General features: G+C 31.3%; 1 protein-coding gene across 1 annotated transcript; it reads left to right on the forward strand.

Moving 5' to 3' along the window:
- Positions 1–1,144: 1,144 nt before the first annotated feature.
- On the forward strand, positions 1,145–2,275 carry LOC125210129 (senescence-specific cysteine protease SAG39-like). The gene is made up of 2 exons (XM_048109706.1): positions 1,145–1,247; positions 1,698–2,275. The coding sequence occupies exons 1-2, from the start codon at positions 1,145–1,147 to the stop codon at positions 2,273–2,275; spliced, it is 681 nt and encodes a 226-aa protein (XP_047965663.1).
- Positions 2,276–12,157: the final 9,882 nt, after the last annotated feature.

Here is a 12,157-nt window from a genome sequence, read left to right on the forward strand (position 1 = left end):
CTCGGGACGGATATTGGGACAACAAATTTAGCTAAAATCGGGTACAGGTACCCGCGGATAACCCATTTCGCCACCCCTACATATAACCATTCTCATAATATTTCCCATTGTTCAACCATTCACATATACTGTTTGGTGACGAATCAATTGCATACAAACCTGATGATTCTCCTTGATTTCAGTTATTTTGTTTTTATGTTTAATTTTTCACATAATTAATTATGCGGCCAATAAATGTACTAGGATGTCAATTAACATAATTAATTATAATATTTGCAAATATTATAATGAAGATTGATTTCCACAAATCACAACATCACATCTTTGCATTAAGTGATTTGATTTGATATTTGATTATGCACCCAATAAATGTTCTAGTATATCAAATATTAGGTAATTAGGTATATCACGTTTATCGTACTTTGATTTTCTTAAAAGAAAATAGTACTACTACACAATAAAGTGTGTAAACAAAGATATCAGTAGCATTTTACCAAAAAAAAAAAGAAATTGGAATCACTGTGAATTGGTGAATAGAGAAAATTTACATTAATAAATGTAGATTACAAGGGAAGATATTTACAGAAAAGATTAAATCAAATACTAATTAAGGACGAGTCATTTATTTTCTTATTAATATATTTACAACTTTCTTTACAAAATTACACTTGAATCGATCGTCATACATATACTTAACATTCATATTATACATCATATAGTAAATGCAAATTAATTAATAAATGGTCCATGCATACTCAATTATAAATAGGCAACGTTAGAAATGAATTGAAGATATTATGAAATTCAATATAGTACTATTAATCAGATTTAAATGTGATACATGTAACGTGAACTCATGGTAAATCTACTCAATTAATGCTCTAAATAAATTTCGTATAATTACCGAATCTACATTTAATTTAAAGAAATAGTAATTGACTAAGAGGAACATTGTATAGCTCTATATATATATATGCTATACGAACCTTTCACAAAACATCACACTAATCAATATCTAGTAATGTCTTTCAGTAAAAATTGTTATTATGCAGCTATTTTGTTTATTTTTGGTACATCATGTTATCACGTAGCATCATCATTGTCGTATAGTGAGAAAAGCATGTCTACAAAACATGAGAAATGGATGGCTGAACATGGATTCTCATACGAGAATGAGACAGTAAAGAAAACAAGGTATCAGATATTTAAAGATAATGTAGCGCACATTAAGAGGCATAATCAAGAAGGTAAACACACGTACAAGCTTGGGATAAATAAATTTGCAGATCTAACGAATGAAGAGTTCTTGGCTAAGTATGCACGAAGTTTCGTGTCATCATTTAAGGTAACATCGAATCAATCATCTTTTGAATACAAATGTAGAAAACACGTACCACATCGTCTTGACTGGAGAGATTACAATGCCGTCACACCTATAGAGGATCAAGGAGGATGTGGTTAGCACTCTAACTCTACAATGCAATATATTTTAATATATATTGGGATAATTATGAGAACTCTATAATGCACTTACAAGCTACTTACTGCACTAAATTTACATAACATATAAGTTTTTTCCATTCTTTACATAAATATAGCTCATGTTTTTAAGATGAATTTGCACACTTTCTATTATGATCCCCAAAAACAAACATTGTTGTCCAACAAAATCAATAATCATAAATTTTTATGTGTAGGAAGTTGTTGGGCATTCTCAGCCGTTGCTGCCATTGAAAGCATAGTAGCCATCCGATCGGGCAAGCTAAAAAGATTATCACAACAACATGTTTTGGATTGTAACTACGCGCATGATACCTGCAAGGCCGGAACAATAGATGATGCTTTCGAATTCGTTATAAAAAATGGGGGTCTTGCATCTGCTATCGATTATCCTTACACTGCAATTCAAGGAAAATGTTCCAATAACAAACCATCATCTCTTTCCGTAAACATCACTAGCTATAGTGTTGTTCCTCAAAATAATGAGAAAGCATTGTTAAAGGCAGTAGCTAACCAACCTATCGCGGTTTACATTGACGCAAGTACCTTCCAATTTTATAAGTCTGGAATTTTGACAGGGAAGTGTGGAACTGGATTAAATCATGGGGTCGTAATGGTTGGTTATGGCAAAGAACATGGGGTGAAGTTTTGGTTGCTCAAGAATTCGTGGGGAACAGGATGGGGAGAGAATGGATATATGAAAATAAAGAGAAAAGTACATTCTAAAAAAGGCATGTGTGGTATTGCAATGATTCCTGTTTATCCAAATGCGTGATTTTTCTACACTTAACTGGTGTTGGGGCGATCAAGAATGTAGAATTATTTTCTATATTTGAGTCGTACATGTCCTTTTAATATGTGTAGTAAAATTTATCATTTACAATAAGATTCATATTTATTGCATCCACTTAAGTTGCAGTTATTCCGTTGAGCTTTTGGCATATCTAAAACTTCTAACAAGAAGTTTGATCACGGCTTGCATCAACTGGGAGAAACAGGTTGCCGTTTCTTCTTCATCCTCGTCTTTGTTGTTTTTTATGAGAATGGATTTGGACAATGCAGGCAGCCACTGGCGGACGCACGTTCAACTGGGGGAGGGCTTAAGCCCCTACCCAAAATATTTTTTTGGATTTTTTCTACTTCGAAATTTTTTAAAAGTTCTAAATTTTATCTCCAGCCCTCACCAGATTAACGTTATTGAAGACCAAATTATCAAAAGTTGAAATGTAAGAGGGGCTGAAATGAATCAAGAAGTTAAAATTTACAGAAAATAAAACATAAAACAATGGCTTCCAAGATGTATTCGAGGAAGAAGATGACTTGGTAATAATTAATATTATAAACTTCCTTGTTAAATGTGTCAAGATGGGTGTTTTCCTAAAAGAGGCCGCTTCATTTATTAGCTGTATTAAATTAAAATAAACGTATAACAACTTTTAAAAGTCTTGGTTTGAAGGAAATATTCAGTTTCTTTAAAAATATGTTTTGTAACTTATAGTTAAATTTTCTTTGGATTTAGGGAGTGTAAACTAAATTTCAATTTAATAATTTAGTTTTCAATTAATGAATTCTAAATTGTTTCTCCTATATAACTCTTTCCAAATAATCGATGCATACTCAATTTTTATTTTCTTAGTGACTTTAATTTATAAATTAAATTTTTAGACGTTTTTCTTTCCAACTAATTATGTAAAAACTTCTTATATTTGTACTATATATATATTAATATTAAAAAATATTACTCCCTCCATCCACTAATAAATATTATGTTTTCTCATTTTCGTCCATCCATCAATAAAAATTCCATTTATTTTTAACAATTTAAGGTAATGGACCTTACCTTCAATTAATCTTTTTTCATTCACTTTTTACTACTCTCTCCGTCCCCTATTAATTGTCCACTTTTGTTTTTTTCATCCACCCCGCATTTCACTTTTTACCATAAATGGTAAGTAGGTCACACATTCCACTAACTCATAAAACTAATATACAAAAGTGAGATACTTCATATCCCACTAATTTTTTCAACCCACTTTTATTTACATTTCTTAAAACTCGTGGCGGGATCAAAGTGGACAATTAATGGGGAACGAAGGGAGTATATTTTTTAAACTCGTGCCATGTCACATGTGGACTTATAATCATGAACGAAGGGAGTACATCCGTTTACAACAAAAAGTCTAATTTTTTTATTTTGGCATATTCTCCAAAATTAATATTGTTTCTATTTATAGAAATATTTCCACCATTTTTTCTCCCCTCCTATTGTACTATATCACTGTTTTTCTTTATCTTTTCCAATAACAATAAGCATTAAAACCTGTTTCGTTCGTAGTACTCTTTTTCGTAGATAATGAGAGTATATATAGTGAAGCCCCTACTGACCAAAATTTCTGCGTCCGCCACTGCAGGCAGCAAAGGGTGAGGGAGAGGTCTTTGTTTGGTGATAGGCTTACATGAAACAATCAAATTCAAAATTTTGTAGTTTGGAGATATTCTTGTCTGCTTACTTTTTTTTTTAACTGACTTGTATTTATTTTGTTCGTCAGAAATTTATGTGGAAATAAATTTAATAAGCAATTAAATGATTCGATATGTCATCTAGCTAAATCGAAACACATCGTCAAGTAATCGACTTATGAGAATGATGAATACATGATACATCATAGCCATGGTGTATCCAAGATTTTTGTTTTAGGGATGCTATAAACTATGCATAACTCTAATGATTCGAAACTTTAAAATTAGACTAATAATCTTTGTTTTGGCCTTTAATTTGTTCTCTTACTTCTACTATTTAAATTTTAAAATGGATGTTCTTAAATTTGTAAGTTACACTCCCTCCGGTCCTAGCGAAATGACACATTTTCCTATTTTGTCGGTCTTAAATAAGATGACAAATTTCAAATTTTGATAAATAATAAAGTAACATTTTCTTTTAATTAATATACCAAACCTTTTTTTTATCTCCCAAATTGAAATATTCAACTTTCTTTGTTTCTCCGTTTAACACTTAAATCTTAAATACATTGGCCAACAACTTCTAAAATCGTGTATCGATTAAGAATTGTGTTATATTAACCGGGATGGATGACGATAAAAAAAAAAAAAACCCGCGCTTTACAGAAAAGTTAAAATACTACTAGTACTACATTGGAAGATTTTAAAAAATATATAAAAAGTACTACATTCATGTGACCTTTTTGTCCTATTTAGCCGATTAAGCCAACGGCGGCCCAAACTTATGATCCCAATTAATATACGTTTAACATTATTGCCCCAACTCATTCTTGTATCACTAATTCATTATATGCTGCTTTTACTAATTTTCCAATGGTTAGAATATGATTTGCATCCCAACATATATAGTAATAATTGTTTAATGTCTCAATGAAACTAAGTCCCACGTCTAATAGAAGAGACCGGAAATACGGCTAGAATGTATATTGTCCAATAATATATCGAAATCCCCAAAATCTGAAATTATGGGTCAGATAGTTGAAGAAAGAAATTTTCAGATTTTAGATACCCAAAATCTGTATTCAAGTATCAAATTAATACCCATTTATTAATTTGTGATAAATATTTTTATCTTGGAAAGAGCATTATTTATGTTATTTTTGTTAATTTATTATCTCTTCAATATATAATTATGTATTCTCCATTCTATTAACATTTTTATAAATTAATGTAAAAAATGTATCGTAATCTCTTTTGATTTTTGAGTTATGCTAAAATTTTAGTATTTGTTATGAAATTAACAAAACCTTTCAAGGATTCTTTCACCATTTGGGGCGTTAATTTACCTACTAAAATATCACCCGTCTCTACCCAAGATCCCAACATCACAATTCCATTTTTGTTTAAATTGCGAAGTAAATAAAATATTTTATTTCCCTTAATGGATATGCCCAAATATTATTTCCTTGGATTTCTTTCGTAATATTCGACAATTAGTACTTTGGTCATATTCGAAGTACCAACGAGAAAATGAAATTCTTCTTGATCATCCATAAAACATCTAATACATCTTTAATCAACGTAATGAAACAAACTAACAAAAAGTTTTTGCTAATTATTCGATGTCCTTTTGAGAACCACTAAAGATTGAAAAAATCGGGGAGTTATATTTTAGCTTTCCAATCTTACTGGCATTATATTTTTGATATTTTTACTTTTATTTTTAGGCAAGATTATCATCATTTTCTGATTATAAACTATTTATACGTATATAACATACTCCTATCTCACATATTACCGTTTTAAAGTTAATTTTTACAAATGGACATGAATTAATATTATAACCAAAGAAATTGATACAAAAATGTGGAGTAGTAAATCAAATCAAACCAGCATATTACCATAAAATCTAAATACTATAATAATTAAATTACAAAGCTTTAAGTTTTCTTAATTAATCCGGTCAAAAGAACAATTTATTTTTATGTCAATTGAAATGACCAAAGCCCATCCCATGTTCGGCACCAATGTTTTAAGTCAATACACTTAATATATTGTGACGTGCAAATTTTTTTAGTTATCCCAAACACATGTTGTTGTACCTCAATTGATCAACTCCATAAGTGGGTGCCAACTTATTCTGAAGAAGACAAATTGCGATGCAATACTATTATAACTTAGGCCATGTTTGAAAACTTGCACTCTATATAAAGAAGCAAATTTTGGTGGACGCCCTGCCGCCGCCGCCGCCGCCACCCGTCGTCTGTGGGCCGCCGCCGACGAAATGTCACCCCCTGCTGTGGTAGCGGTTGACGCACTTCCTCCGCTGCAACAGCAGGGGGTGACACTCCAATTGCGGAGGGCCGCAAAGGATGGGTGGCGGTGGACGTGAATGCGCAGCTCCTACTCCGAGGTTGCAAAGGGAGAGGGTATTGAGGAGAATTATGAGAAGATAATTCATTGTGATATGTGGAGGATGATGCTATGTAAAAATCACTATCTATTTACTTCTTTATATAAGAGTGCAAGTTTTCAAAAATTATGAATCTCGTGACTCTTTTTCACCATTTCTCATAGTTTAAGTTGTACTAGTATTGCTTCGCAATTTGTCTACTTCAGAATAAGTTGGCACGGGCACCCCACTTATGTTGTACACTACAAAAAATTAAAGTGTGGCCCAAAATTTTAAATAATTTACAGCACAATTAATTTTCACCTACCTGAGCTAGCCGGCCCAAAATTCGGTCAAGTCACTTTTCATGGCAATTTTTTTGTAATGCATGTGATGCATGCGATGGGTTTCCAAGGCTTTTTCTAGCTGAAGTCTATTTCATTTCTAATTTGGTAATTTATAAAATAGAAAATCGGTGAATGGTAATCATCATGCCATTGACTAGTTCCTAATCATAAACAAATAAATATAATTAAATTATCAATTTAATAATATTATATATAACTCCTAACGTGGTTGATTTTTCACAAATTCAAAATGGAAATTTTCCTTCATTTCTCTCTAATTCCTATCATAACATATAAGTTTTTTCCATTCTTTTCTTATATATAGCTCATGTTTTTAAAAAGTTTAATTCCATTTTTTTGCTTTATGAGATTTTAAAATTTCGTTAGAGATATCTGTATCTTATTTATATAAATTGTGAGCATATCTAAAACTAGATATTAGACTTGATGAAGTGTGAGGATTCAGAAAGAGTCGGACTTTAATTTGCTGCTCCTTTTATTTCTAACACTCGGTTCTCTTTTTTAGATTTTTTTTGGTTGTGAAAGCTAAGTGAGAATTTAGAAGAGATTGTGGAATATTTTAATTGTCGTAACAAATTTGAATAGATTTCAGAATTTATAGTCCCAGATAATTGCACATTTTGGAGGTGAAGGAACATGAGCCTGAAGGAGCGCTGGAAAAAACAATGGGCTCAAGATTGTTTTATTTTCTTATTTAAATTAGGCCCAAAGGATTGTACTTGATTTTCAAACTCTTAGGCCCAACATGTATTGTACTCCCACCATCCCGATTAATTTTCCCCCAATCAAAGGAAAAAATCAAATGTGGTGGGAAAAGTTTCATAAAAATTCTACTTTTTAAAAAATTGTTTTTTAATAAAAGGAGAGGTTTGTTTTTAATAAACCACGCCAAAATTTAAAAAAAAGTTTAAAAATTGACGAAAATTAATATGTCAATTACCCTTTTTAAAAGAGTAATTTTATGTATTTTAAAATTTTTAAAAGGGAACTTATTATTTTTTTTTTCCCTAATAATATGTCCAAATATTATTTCCTTGGGTTCCTTCCTTTTAAAATTTGACAATTAGTATTTTGGTGGTATTTTAAGATAACAGAAATTGAAATTTTTCTTTATCATCCATAAAAAACGAATACGTCTTTAATCAACGTAATGAAACAAACTAACAAAAAGTTTTTGCTAAACACTCAGATGTCCTTTCGACTCTGATGTCCTTTCGAGAACCAATAAAGATTGAAAAAATCGGGACGTTACATTTTAGCTTTCCAACTTACTAGCATTATATTTTGATACTTTTACTTTTATTTTCAGGCAAGATTATCATTTTCTAATTATAAACTATTTATCATAATATACGAGTATATGGGTATAACATACTCCAATCTCACATATTACCATTTTTAAGTTAGTTTTTACAAATGGACATGAATTATTATTATAACAAAAGAATCCAACTTAGATATATCAGTATATGATATGAAATTTATGATGCAAACAGAAGGAAAAAGGTGACATACGTAATTAAAGTCCATATACATAAATAATATACAATACCAGCCTCCACCTCCACCTTAAATGGGTAAACAAGTACCCTTGATTGAATAGGAAAAAGAAAAAAGAAAAAAGAAAAGAAGAAAAAGGACCGGTGGATCACGGCAGCGCCGGCAGGACGTCGACGGGTAGGGGCGGAGGCAGAGCGCGCTCTACCACGTGGGCCGCAGGAGGATGACAGCCCGGGGAAGGCGGCTGGCAGGTGATGGGTGGCCGCATGGAGCCCATCGGAAGGGGCTTGACCGGAGGAGGGAATCGGGCGTTGGAGAGGGATGCTATGAAGAGGAAAACCAGGATGAGACGAAGTAACATCATTGTCGATGGTGGGGGTGGTCTGTTAAATCAGACTATCCATATGCACCTAGTTATATACGTGCACCTCCTCATATAATACTAATTTAACTTGCGAATTAAGAATAACTCAGTACATTGCATTTTCAAAATAATATATTGTCATTCACTACAATAATTATTCATGTACTAATTTCATTGACATGACCGCTTCCTAATTACCAATATTGAGCTAAAATACACAAGTCATACTTTAGTACTCTCCATAAAGTTTAAAACCCCATAACATGAAAAACAATTAAATCATGGGGAGGCATCCAATGCTCCATTTTTAAATCTTAACAAACTTTTTGTATGGTAGGTATGTCCTCTTCTCTGTTTGTGTTTGGTCTACTACTCTCCATTGGATATATATGAGATCAAATAGACAACAATAGTTATTTAGCATTTGTATAGATGATAAATTGTGTATAATATAATTTTAATTAAAGTTCATGATCTGACACCCACCCACCATTTGGTGATGCCAATCACAAAAACATTATTTCTTTACTTACTGTTTTTGGTTATCGATCCCTCCATTTCTAAGCCCTATTAAGTAAGTAAACTTTTAGTAAATGTGTGTTCCTTTTTTTTATTTTTTTTATTTACAGCTAGCTCGATGGTGGACTGACTACCCTTATTATCTCCATATCACAATAATTCATGTACTAATTTTATATATACTCCATTAGTAATTGCATGCCTTTCAATGCAATTAAATCATATTTAGTGGCTTGCAAACGCGTCTCCATAGCTGAGTTATAAATAAAATAAAAATAATATGATTTTTAATAACGGTCAAATAAGGTAAAATTGATATTCAAATAGCATTTATAATTAAAATAATAGTAATATGATAGCATTCACATTTTCTTTGATTGAATTCATAAGTTCTCTGCTAATTATGGTGTTAAATTACTTCTGATCATCATTCGAATTATTATGAATATCTAGTCTGATTAAATTTTTTACATTGATTCAATTTATTTAGTTTCCAGCTGACAACGTTTTTGTTTATATTGATTAGTAATTCTTCAACTGGCTAATATTAGAGTAAATGCTTCTCCATTGTACTGAAACGGACCTTACAATTAGTAAAAGCTCTGTAATTCAAACATTAGAGCTGTCATGAGACAAAATGGCTTCATCCCTTGTTTGTGAATGCTAATTTAATTTGAAGATGGAGATGGAGTCTGTAGTCTTATTACATCTTATACCACGTGGAGGCATACCTCTAGTCTCACTCATGCGTCTCTTTCCAGCCAGGCTTTGTGTTGAAAGTAATTAAGTTGGTTTGATAATAAAATAATTTATTACCCATAAATAATGATCATTTAAAAATCAAAATTTAATCATCATATTAGATGCAGTGGAAATATCTTAAGATTCTCTGTTTGTGTTTAGTGCCTATTACTCTCTTCCTTTTCCGGTTGAAAATAAAGTGTGATCACACAATTGACGCATGTGATTTATGTGCTTCCTTTTCCACTTAAGATAAGGTTTCACTATTTTTTATTATTTCCTTCACCAAACTTCTTGTCTTAAGTCTTTTCTCTTCTTTCTTATGAGGTAAACACGTGTTTTTTGTTTTTTGAGTGGCGGTTTTGTCATCCATCTTTTTCACCCACTATCCGCTTGGGATATTCGATAATCCCAAAATTTATCTGATTTTTGTTTAGTATTTTATAATTTTATATTAATATAATTTTAAAATTATCTCGGCCAATAACTCAGATTTCAATATATAATGTTATTGTCTTGTTTCTTGTATTATGAGTAAAGCGTATTTTTTAGCATACAAATACCAATATTATATATGCAGTAGCGTATGTATTCTATTAATTAATACATTAGCATATACTACACAAACATATGCATTATAAATACAGTAGCATATACATTACTTATAAACTCAATGTCTAATGATTTGTAGTCTTTTTTATGTTTATAATTAAAAATGCATCAAAATACTAACATTATTAATGGATAATGCAAATAATAATATAAAAAAAAATTCAAAACAAATCAAAAAAATCCGGGTTAGGTCGGGTACCCGCCGTGTCGGGTGCGGAATATCCGACTCGGGTATCGAGTAATACCCGACACAGTGCAAGGCGGATATCGGGACAACAATTTCGGCCGAAATCGGGTGCGGATACCCGGCTCGTCGGATGCGGGTACCTGTTTCGACAGCCCTATGTGTGACGTGTGTGTGTGTGTGTGAATATTTGGAATTCCACTACTTTGATATGGAATTCCAATTGTGGAATTGAAGATTTTACTAATATCAAACACTTGATTTGGAATTGAAGGTTTCAATTTCAACTCCATACCTCCAATTCCGTGTACCAAACAAAGCCTAATTGCATTGATCAAATTGCAAAGACGCTATGGAAATGCATCTTTGCGGCGGTGAAGTTGAAGTCATTGATGAGAGGAGAGGGCCACCAATATTCATAACCAGTTTTGCTCTAATAATAATTGACAATTTCTCTATCTATCAACAATCTCAAATAAAAGATCATGTGTATGTGTAGTAAAAGTATTTGAATTTTTTTTATAAATTATCAACAATTTATATTGTCTTCGTATTTCCAAAGCAATATTTATTGTGATTTAATTTCACGATCAATACACTTCCTATATCATATGACATTAATTTCCCCTTTAATTTTGATCTCGTCATAATTATTTCAAATAATGATCATTTACAAGCTCAAATTCATCTTCTTTCATATATATACAATTAAAGTTATGTATATAGTCGAGCATTTTAACTAGAACGAGGCACACTTCATACTCTATTCATATGTTGGAGACTTACTGGTTAATACTTAATAGCAATGATTGAATTAGTTCAAATACACTCTGTTTCCATAAATCTAGGAGTACAGCCATCACTAAAGTCGGCTATTGTGTTTTGTGTAACACATTTTTTGAATTCAATCTAACATACTACATTATCTATTTATTTAATGAAATAGACACATCAATCTTGATTATGATGTGGAGTATTAATTCTTGCAATATATTATGAGATCTATTTAAAATCCAAAGCTATGTTAATCAATCTATATATTCTTATAATTAATTTGACACTACAATTCCAATTCTTGTTTCTCGTTTAATCTTAGTTACTTTACATAAAAAGGCACATAGAGTAAAATTTGATTTTCTAATTTAGTAAGTAATCCCAATTTTTAGCTATGGCCTCTAATGCTTGTTTAAATGGAATACACCAGATTCAATCCTCTGTCTAGCAAATCAACCTGTTTACTTATTTTACCTTTAATTTTATACATGAAATTGATTAAGGAATGAATCTAATATTAAACAACAATTCCACTTGATATTTAATTCACAGACTTCGCAGCATTAAAATATTAAAATAAAAAATTTAGATTTCAAAATTTAGGATTCAAATAATGGAGCTTACACTAATTTTATTTTCCCTTGTGTGTACATTTAATGGCAATAGGAATCCTCAGAGGCCACATTGATAAAAGATTCATGGAACTATCAAATGCAAATTGACACCATTATCCCTGACTACGT

This window comes from Salvia hispanica, chromosome 3 (assembly GCF_023119035.1).
Source record: "Salvia hispanica cultivar TCC Black 2014 chromosome 3, UniMelb_Shisp_WGS_1.0, whole genome shotgun sequence".
Classification (NCBI taxonomy): Eukaryota; Viridiplantae; Streptophyta; class Magnoliopsida; order Lamiales; family Lamiaceae; genus Salvia; species Salvia hispanica.